Source organism: Sus scrofa, chromosome 8 (genome assembly GCF_054392235.1).
Source record: "Sus scrofa isolate SSC_HxYL_T2T_F1_AM1 chromosome 8, Sscrofa_HxYL_maternal_Yorkshire_Landrace_v2.0, whole genome shotgun sequence".
In the NCBI taxonomy this organism is placed as follows: domain Eukaryota; kingdom Metazoa; phylum Chordata; class Mammalia; order Artiodactyla; family Suidae; genus Sus; species Sus scrofa.
In genome coordinates this window covers 72,532,821-72,543,593 of record NC_139390.1, presented here as the reverse complement: position 1 = coordinate 72,543,593, position 10,773 = coordinate 72,532,821, and the positions used below count along the sequence as shown (strand labels likewise).

Sequence of the window (10,773 nt, the reverse complement as noted above, 5' to 3'; positions counted from 1 at the left end):
AGGAGAGGCAATTACATGATCCACGCAACCCCACACCCACCAGGCGGGAGGCCCACAGACTGCAGAGTAACCACATCAATGATGCTCACCCACAGGAGTGAGAGGTCAGAGCCCCACACCACTTTCCCACACCTGGGGGTCTGGCACCGGGAGGAGGAGCCTCTGGAGCATTTGGCATTGGGGGCTAGTGGGGCTTGTGAGCAGGAGCTCCATGGGCCTGGGGGAGACAGAGACCCCACTCTTGAATGGGGCACACAGGCTTTCGTGTGCACTGGGTCCCAGGGCAGAGCAGAATAGAGGCACCAGAAGAATGAATACACGAGGTGGAAGACAGACCAGTGGAAATCACTGCTGAAAAACAGAAAAGAGAAAAAAGATTGAAAACAATGAAGACCGTGTAAGAGAACTCTGGGACGACGTTAAATGCACCAACATCTGTATTACAGGGGTGCCAGAAGGAGAAGAGAGAGAGAGAAAGGGCCAGAAAACATATTTGAAGAGATAATAGCCTCATTTTTCCCTAACTTGGGGAAGGAATCACTCACTCAAATCCAGGAAGAACAACAACTACCATACAAAATAAACCCCAGTAGGAACACCCCAAGACACATATTAATTAAACAGATCAAGATTAAAGACAAAGAGAAAATATTGAAAGCAGCAGGGAAAAGAAACAAGTAACATACAAGGGATCCCCAATAAGGTTGTTGGCTGACTTTTCAGCAGAAACTCTGCAGGCCAGAAGGGAGTGGCTTGCTGTAAGTAAAGTGAGGAAAGGAGAAACCCTCCAACCAAGATTACTCTACTCAGCTAGGCTCTCATTCACATTTGAAGCAGAAAACAAAAGCTTCACGAACAAGCCAAAGCTAAGCTAATTCGGTACCACTAAACCGGCTTTACAACAAATACTAAAGGAACTTCTCTAGGTTGAACAGAAAAGGCCACAATTAGAAACAAAAATACCACAAACGACAAGGCTCACCAGTAAAGCCATACATACAGTTAAGAGCGGTAAATCATCCAAGAAAAATATGCTACCAAAACCAGAAATCATGAGGACGGTACAAATGTAGGATCCTGGAGATGCATTTGCAATGAAGACACCAATAATTTAAAATGGTCTTTGTGTGTGTGTGTCTGTGTATCTGTGTGTCTGTGTGTGTGCGTGTGGGTGTGTGTGTGTGTATACATATATACATATGTATATACATATACTTATAGCAAAACGTCATGGAAACTGAAAACCAGAAGTCTACAATAGATACGCAAGTGAGAAAATGCAATCCAAACAGACCACTAAAAATAGTCATCAAACCACAAGAGAAGAGAACAAGAGAAGGGATGAAAAATGACCAACAAAAACAAATCCAAAACAACTAATAAAATCTCAATAAGAACATCCATATCAACAATGTCCTTAAATGTCAATGGACTAAATGCCCCAAACAGAAGACACAGACTGGCTGAATGGACACAAACATAAGACCCATATATATGCTGACTTCAAGAGACATGCTTCCGGTCTAGGGACACGTACAAATTGCAAGTGATATGACAGAATATCCTAATGTGAGGAAAAAGAATGTATGTGTGTATGTGTTACTGGGTCACCTTGCTGTACGGTAGAAAAGTGACAGAACTCTGTAAACCAGCTCTAATGGAAACAAATAAAAATCATTAAGATGATTGAAAGTGAGAGGATGGAAGGAACTATTCCATGAAAAAGGAAAGCAAAAGAAAGCAGGAATAGCAATACTTGTATCAGGAAAAAACCGACCTCAAACTAAAGAATATTACAAGAGACAGAGAAGGACATTACATAATGGTCAAAGGATTAATCCAAGAAGAAGATATAACAATTGGAAATATATAGGCACCCAACACAGGATCATCTCAATATATAAGGCAACTGCCGGCAGCCTACAAAGGAGAATTTGAAAACAACACAGTAATAGCGGGGGACTTCACACCCCACTTACTGCAATGGACAGGCCACCCAGACAGAAAATCAACATGGCTGCACAAGTCTTAAAGTGATGCATTAGACCAGATGGGCATAACAGTTATTTATAGGACATTCCATCCAAAAGCAGTAGAATACACATTCTTTTCAAGGGCACACAGAACATTCTTTAGGTTAGAACACATTCTGGGCCACAAACCAAGCTTTGCTAAATTTAAGAAAACTGAAATCACATCAAGCATCTTTTCCAACTGCAATGCTGTATGACTGGAAATCAATTAAAAAAAAAAAAAAAAGCAAAACCACAGGCATGTGAAGACTAAACAACATGCTGCTAAACAATCAGTGGATCCCTGAACAAATCAAAGAGGATAGTAAAAAATACCTAGAAGCAAATGACAACAAAGACACAACAATCCAAAACCTATGGGATCCATCAGAAGTAGTTCTAAGAGGGAAGTTTAGAGCAGTATAAGCCTACCCTCGGAAAGAAGAAAAAGCTCTAATAAAAAACCTAACTTCACACCTAAACAACCAGAGAAAGAATAAGAGGCAAACCCCAAAGTTATTGGAAGGAAAGAAATCATAAAGATCAGAGCAGAAATAAATGAGGTAGAAATGAAGAAAACCGTGGAAGAGATCAATGAAACTAAAAGCTGGTTCTTTGAAAAGATCAACAAAGCTGAAAAACCCTAAGTCGGACTCATCAAGAAAAAAAGAGAGAGGACTCAAAATCAAAAACATTACAAATGGAAAAGAAGTTACAATGGGCATCACAGAAATCCAAACATCACGAGAGACGACTACAAGCAACTATATGCCAATAAAACAGACGGCCTAGAAGAAACTGACAAATTCATAGGAAGATACAATCTTCCAAGACTACACCAAGACAAAATAGAAACGATGAAGAGACCAATCACAAGTACTGAAATTGAAACCATGATTTAAAAACTTCCAACAAACAAAAGTCCAGGACCAGGTGGTGGACAAACAAAAGTCCAGGCCAGGACCGTGGCTTCACAGATGAATTCTATCCAAAACCTAGAGAAGAGTCAACACCTTTCCTTATGAAACTATTCCAAAAAATTGCAGAGGAAGGAAAACTCCCAACCTCATTCTCTGTGGCCACTATCATCCTGATACCAAAACCAAACATACCACACACACACACACACACACACACACACACACACACACACGAAAATTATAGACCAATATCACTGACAAACTAGATGCAAAAATCCTCAACATAATACTAGCAAACCAAAACTAGCACTACTTGAAAACGACAGAAAACCATGATCAAGTGGGATTTATCCCAGGGACGCAAGGCTTCTACAATATCCACAAATAAATCAGTGTGACACACCACATTAACAAACCGAAGACTAAAAACCGTATATGATCTTCTCAGCAGATAAAGAAAAAGCTGTTGGCAAAATCCAACAGCGATTTCTGATTAAAACCCTTCAGAAAGAGGCCATAGAGGGAACCTACCTCAACATTGTAAAAGCCACATATGACAAATCCACAGCTAACATCATTCTCAATGGTGAAAAGCTGAAAGAATTCCCATTGAGACCAGGAATAAGACGAGGATGTCTGCTCTCACCCCGGCTATTCACACGGTTCTCCAAGTCCTAGCCAAGGCAATCAGAGAAGAGAAAGAACTAAAAGGAACACAAATTGGGAAGGAAACAATAAAGCTATCATTATTTGTAGATGACATGATACTATATCTAGAAAATCCTAAAGACACAACCAGAAAACTGTTAGAACTCATCAATTTATTTGGTAAACCTGTGGGATACAAAATTAATACACAGAAATCAACTGCATTTTTACATACGAAAAATGAAACATCAGAAAGAGAAATTCAGGAAACGATCCCATTTACCATCACATCAGATAGAACAAAAAACTAGGAATAAACCTACCTAAAGAGACTAAAGACCTCTACTCTGAAAACTATAAGATGCTGATGAAAGAAGTCAAAGATGACACAAACACATGGAGAGATATACCATGCTCGAGATTTGGAAGAATCAATATTGTCAAAATGACAACACTACCCAAGGCAATCTGCGGAGTCAATGAAATTCTGATCAAATTACCAATGGCACTTTTCACACGGCTAGAAAAAACTCTTTAAAATTTGTTTGGAGGTACAAAAGACCCAGAATAGCCAAAGACATCTTGAGAAAGAAAAATGGGGCAGGAGGAGTCAGGCTCCCTGACTTCAGCCTATCTACAAAGCTACAGTCATCAAAACAGGATGGCACTGGCACAAAAACAGAACTATATATAGATCAGTGGGACAGGGTAGAAAGCCCAGAATTAAACCCAAGCACCTATCATCAACTAATCTATGACAAAGGAGGGGAGAAAATACAAGGGAGGAAAAGACAGTCCCTTCAATATGTCGTGCGGGGAAAATTTAATAGCTACATGTAAAAGAGTGAAAATACAACACTTCCTAACACCATACACAAAAATAAACTCGAAATGGATTAAAAACCTAAATATAAGACCAGATACCATAAAACACTTAGAGGAAAACGGAGGCCAAACACTCTATGACATAAACTGCAGCAATATCTTCCCAGATTCACCTCCTAGAGTCACGACAATAAAAACAAACCAATGGGACTTGATTAAACTTACAAGTTTTCGCACAGCAAAGCAAATCCTAGACAAAACAAAAAGACAACCCACAGGATGGTGAAAAATATTTGCAAATGACGTGACTGACAAGGGATTAATCTCCAAAATATATCAATACCCTCTGCAGCTAAATACCAAACAAACAAACAAGCAAACAAACAACCCCATCAAAAAATGGGCAAGCAATCTAAACATACCTTTCTCCAAAGAAGACATACAGATGGTCAAAAAACCCATGATCAGATGTTCAACATCACTAGTTATTAGAGAAATGCAAACCCAAACCACTATGAGGTACCACCTTACACCAGCCCAGAATGGCCATCGTCAAAACCTTTACAAACTGTATGTAAATGCCGGAGAGGGTGTGGACAAAAGGGAACCTTCTTCCACTGTTGGTGGGAATATAAATTGGTGCAACCACTATGGAAAATAGTATGGAGAGTCCTCAAGAAACTAAACATAGAATTATCATATGATCCAGAAGTCCCAGTCCTGGGCATCTGGCCAGAGAAAACAATGATGCAAAAAGATACATGTACCCCAATATTCACTGCAGCACTATATGCAGTAGCCAGGACATGGAAGCAATTTAAATGTCCATCAGCAGATGAGTGGATAAAAAAGATGTGTTACATGCATACAGTGGAATTTTGCTTTGCCATGAAAAAGGACTGAAATAATGGCATTTGCAGCAACAGGGGCGGACATAGAAATTATCATGCTAAGAGAAATTAGTCAGAAAGTGAGACCCAAACATCATATGCTGTCACTTATATGTAGAATCTAAAACAAAGGACACAAGGAACTTCTGTGCAGAACAGAAACTGACTCACAGTCTTTGAAAAACTTACAGTTACCAAAGGACACAGGTTGGTGGTGGGGGAGGGATGGACTGGGGGTTTGGATGGAAATGTTCTCAAATTGGATTCTGATCATGGTTGTACAACTGTAAATACAATGAAAGACATTGCATTTTTTTAAAAAAAGAACTGAGAATCAAAGTGACAATGAGTTATCACTTCACTCTGGTCAGAATGGTTATCATCAAAACCGTCTACAATCAGTAAACTTGAAGAAGATGTGGAGAAAGGGGAACTCTCATGCACTGATCCTGGGACTGGGTAAACTGGTGAAACAACTATGGAAAACAGTGTGGAGAGTCCTCAGAAAACTAAAAATAGAACTACCACAAAATCCAGAAATTCCACTCCTGGGTATATATATCGGAAAAAATAAAAAACTCGAGTTGAAAAAGATACATACATGCACCTTGATGTTCATACCAAGACCATTTCAAGAAGCACAATATGGTAGCAACCCAAGTGCCCATCAATAAACAACTGTCTTAAAAAGACGTGGTATATATGAACAATAAAATATCACTCATTCATAAGAAAAAAATGAAATATTGCAATTTGCAGTAACAAGGAGGACTTAGAAAATATTTTGTAAGTAAGGTGAAATAAGAGGAAGACAAATACTATAAAATATTACTTACAGGTAGCTAAAATATGATACAAGTGAATGTTTGTAAAAAACCAGAAAGGTGGGACATAATTAATCACACTAACATCCACAAAATTGGAGTACCTGAAAAAAAAAAAAAAAAGGAGAAGAGTAAACAATTTCTTAAAAAATGATGCCCAAAAACACAATAAATATGATGGAAAATGTGAATCAATACATCCCCAATTCCAAGTAGAATAAGCACAGGAGCACTATACACAGACTTCAGTGAAATGTTAAAAGCTAATGACAAAAACCTTGAAGCACTAAGCCAAGAAGAATGCATCCAAACAAGGGAACTCCAAAAGACACGACTTATACCTCATCGGAAACAGTGGATGTTATGTAATAGTGGGATGACATATTCAGAAGACTGAAAGAAAAACTATCAATCAAAATCTATACCGAACAAAAACTATTTACCATATTAAGAGCAAAACAGAGATATTCCTATGACCCTTCACAGGAGAAAAGAATTCACTGCTGGAACATCTGCCTTACGGGAAAAACTGAAGGAAGGTTCAGGCTGAAGAAAGTAAACTCAGACTGCAGTGCCAATCCACAGGATATAGCAGAGAGCACCGGGGAAGATAATTAATTTTACGAGGCTGGGTGACTACCCATTTCTCCTCCTTTCTTCTCTGAATAAATATAACAAGCAAGCAGGTAAAACATGTATACAGTTGTCTTGCTAGGTGTGCGGCATAGAGTGAATATAATTCTGGGGAGGGGAGCTGGTACAGGCCCTGAGATGAGAGGATCCAACTACGGCTTAAGCCCAGGAGGGCAGGGTCCTCTAGCAGCACTGCCTCAGGAGGGTGGGTCAACATTCCAATTCTGCCCTCAGGAGAAGGCACAGAGCAGCAGCAGCAGCAGCAGCAGCAGCAGCAGCAGCAGCAGCAGCAGCAGCAGCAGCAGCATGTTCCCTCTGATGGCCTGTTAAAGCCACCTGTCAGGACTCATGGGGTGGGATTTGGAGCAGCAGTGGTGTGGCAGTAGTATTGGCAGGTCACAGCACTGACTTAGGACCCAGGGTAAAGTGCAGAGTAGCAGCCCCTTAGCCCAAGGAATGACAGGTTGGGGCCATGACTTAGGACCCACAGATACAGTACAGAGCAGCGACACCTCAGCTAGGTAATGGCCAGCCCAAGCCACAATGAAAAACACAGCGTGAGTGCAAAGCAACAGCAGCACAGCCCCGGCCACGGCAGGACAAAGCACTGACCTAGATCCTGGGAGGAGACTAGACAGGAGTGGCTCTAGGGCCATCAATGGCACGGCACTGTGGCAACTCAACCAGGAAAAGCAAGGCAGAGGGCTGATGGGGCCTCAAGGTCAGGTCACCACAGGGACAGCTCCTGCCTCAGAAAGGACATGGCTGCAAGGACCCTGGGCAGCTCTGGCAACTGGACTCAGTGCTGGGGAAGGCTGGGGAAGCCCTCAGCAGCAAAGGCTGAAAGTGTCTACAGCAGTATTAAGCCTTATGGACCTTCTCCTAGTCTCCTTTCTTCCTAAAGCGAAATTCCTCTGAAAGGAGCCCTGCTGCTTCTAAGCTGCTCTGAACTGGAGGAGGGCGTGATGGAGATCCCAACTTTCCTAAGCTTCTCTACATGGCCATCCTTTGTTTCTAAACTCTGTAGGGTACCCGCTGTTAGGTTTGCCGAGGGTAGAACGTGCAAGGCCAAGTTGGGAAAGCGGGAGAGATTTATTAAGGCCTCAGAGGGGGACGGGCTGAGCTCAAGACGGCACCAGCTCTGACTGTGAGGAGGTGCTAGGCTTAAAAACATCTGTGGTGGGAATCAGTGGTTGGAGGTCATGGAGGGAACTTGTGGCAGGAACAGCAAAGAAGGAGGAGGGGAAGGTCAAAGGAGGGGTAGGGGGTTGAGTCTCATGACAGAGGGCAGTCAATCCTTGTAGGTGGTTAATCTATGCAGGCAGTGGTTTTCCACAGGCCAGTGTTTCCTGATGCCCAACTGGAGCATCCACATTCTGGGAGCGGGTGTAGATTTTGTGCTGGCAGTACCCATGTCCGCAGCAGGGCTCCAAGGTGAAAGCCACATTTGGGGGGTGGGGATCTGTCTCCATTCCCCTGGGAACCAAGCACCTGCTGCTTCTGCATTGTAGCCCAGAGCTTTCCCAAAGTAAATCACATTGGTTCGTAGTGGCTCGTTTATTGTCTTTGTTGTTTCTGTGGGGGATACACGTGTTGGCCCTCACAACACTCCACCGACTCATAGCATCTTTTCTCTCATTACCTGTCAGGAAGAATGCAGACAAGCGAGCCCCTCAATTTCTATTGATTTTACGAAAGACTTATCCCTTGCACAATATAGTTGGTTTGCATGTGCAAGGTCATTGGCGTGTCAAGGGGTAAAGCACAAACAAAACAAAGGTAAACACATTGCCCAAGCATGAAATGGTCTACACTTTGTCCGTTCAGTTGCTTGCCATAGCTGCTGCCAATTCTTATAAATTATTTACTGCAGGTGTGGGTGTTACACTTTAAACAACTCCATGATTGGTGGCTCCTCGGGTATAAACATGAGCAAAAGCAAAAGATACATAATTTCTTAAAAGTAATAGTGGACAAGATGTCACTGAAATGGCTCTCACTTCTGCTGCTGCTACAGCTGACTTGCTACTTTAGCTCTGGCAGGTGTGGAAAGGTGCTGGTGTGGCCAATGGAATATAGTCACTGGATTAATATGAAGATAATTCTGGAGGAACTTGTCACCAGGGGTCATGAGGTGACTGTTCTAAAATCATCAGCTGCCATTCTTGTTGATCCCAACAAATCACCTACTATCAAATTTGAGAGTTTCCCTGCATCTGTAAGTCAAGAGGATTATGAGAATTTCTTCCAGCAGCTTCTCACTGAATGGATACAGGGGGCAAAACATTCATTTTGGACAAAAATTACAACAGCGCAAAATATATTTTCAGGACTTTCTGATGTTTCACTGAAGATCTGTAAAGATGCTGTCTTGAACAAGAAACTTATGACAAAACTACAAGAATCAAGGTTTGATGTCATCCTTGCAGATCCCATCTTACCCTGTGCTGAGCTGGTGGCTGAGATACTCAACATACCGCTGGTATACAGCCTCCGCTTCTCTCCTGGTTATTCAATTGAAAAATTCAGTGGAAAGCTTCCATTCCCACCGTCCTATGTACCTGTTCTTGTGTCAGAATTTAATGATCACATGACATTCATGGAGAGGGTTAAAAATATGATATATATACTTTACTTTGACTTTTGGTTCCAGGTATATGGTAAGAAGTGGAATCAATTTTACAGCAAAGCACTAGGTAAGTCATATTTTTAATTGGTAATATGAAGACCTAAGTTTCCTAATGACTTGGTGTGTAAATATTAAACCCCACGAATTTCTCTCTTACAAGTGAAATGATGAAAAATGAAAATATAAAATGATCCATCAATACTGTACGTACTTTGGAAATATTAAATTATTGGGTAAGTTGAAACACTGTGGAGCATTATTGTTTCAGACACTCCACGAAATCATCAACCACATGCTGAAATGCTTAGGATTTCTCCAAACAATTATATACCCATTACTAAAGTTCTTTGTTCAACTAAAAAAGGTCACTCTAAGCCTCATAGAATGTCATAATAAATGATGACAAGTAGACTGAGGACTCACACAGGTGTGTGTAACACAAAAATCTGGGGAGTATTTAGAAATTGCTTTCACTGGTGTACCTCCATTTCTGAATTATATGAGATGAGCTGATATACTTTACACAAAGATACATAACTGCTTTATCAAGAACAGACATTTGCAAACATCTCTGGCTACGTCATTCCTAACTCCTTTCCAAAATTTATCTAATGAATGCACATGACTATATTCTCATTTCATCTAACTTTAGTTACTGCTTTGCTTTATCTTTCAGGAATGCCCACCACAATATTTGAGACAATGGGGAAAGCTGACATGTGGCTCATTCGAAACTATTGGGATTTTAAATTTCCTCACCCACTGCTACCAAATTTTGAATTTATTGGAGGCTTCCATTGCAAACCTGCCAAACCCCTACCTAAGGTAACCTGATTCTTGTTTGTTGTGCTTTTTTCACTTTACGTTTTCAGTAGGAATAATCCTCCACTCTTTAGTTCGAATGTTTGATTACAGTGAGAGATGTGGCAAGCTGGATAGAATGACCTGCCAATTAAAACCACAAATTTTCATTTCTATACCACCTCAACTCGCTGAATTTCAATATATTTATGAAATAAAGGGACCTCTGGGAGACTTTGAGAATATGTCAGTTATTACCATCCTCGTTTTTTAACATATAATAAGGCATCAGACATTCATTATCATAACATTAAATGACTAGCATATACCAGGAGTAAGTGCTGGTAGGCAGAGAAAAAGTATAGATACATTTTCTACCACCCGGCACTCTACCTGGAAAGACAGAATGCAAGCAAGTCATAAACATCAAGTGAAAAGTGTCACGGTAAGGAAACATCACACTGCCAAGGAAGCATCCAGAAGGAATCAGAGCAATTACCTCTGAGACGTTGATAATTAAGGGGAGATCGGAGGGATGTGCAGGAATAAGAAATGATAGGGCAGGGGTGGGGAAGCCACAGACTAAAAGCA

At 41.0% G+C, this 10,773-nt stretch overlaps 1 protein-coding gene across 1 annotated transcript; it reads left to right on the top strand.

Annotated features, from left to right (window-relative positions):
- Positions 1 to 8,703: 8,703 nt before the first annotated feature.
- Positions 8,704 to 10,274, top strand: LOC146400840 (UDP-glucuronosyltransferase 2B4-like). Its single transcript, XM_084972416.1, has 2 exons — positions 8,704 to 9,448; positions 10,058 to 10,274. Exons 1-2 carry the CDS (start codon positions 8,731 to 8,733, stop codon positions 10,213 to 10,215), a joined length of 876 nt encoding a protein of 291 aa, XP_084828542.1. The 5' UTR covers positions 8,704 to 8,730; the 3' UTR covers positions 10,216 to 10,274.
- The last annotated feature ends 499 nt before the right edge of the window (positions 10,275 to 10,773 follow it).

What these genes read in the sequence shown, in the direction of transcription:
- LOC146400840 (XM_084972416.1), top strand. Translation starts at nt 8,731, where the DNA reads ATGTCACTGAAATGGCTCTCACTTCTGCTGCTGCTACAGCTGACTTGC. An exon ending in ATTTTACAGCAAAGCACTAG is followed by an intron (nt 9,449 to 10,057) that starts GTAAGTCATATT and finishes TTTATCTTTCAG; the next exon opens with GAATGCCCACCACAATATTT.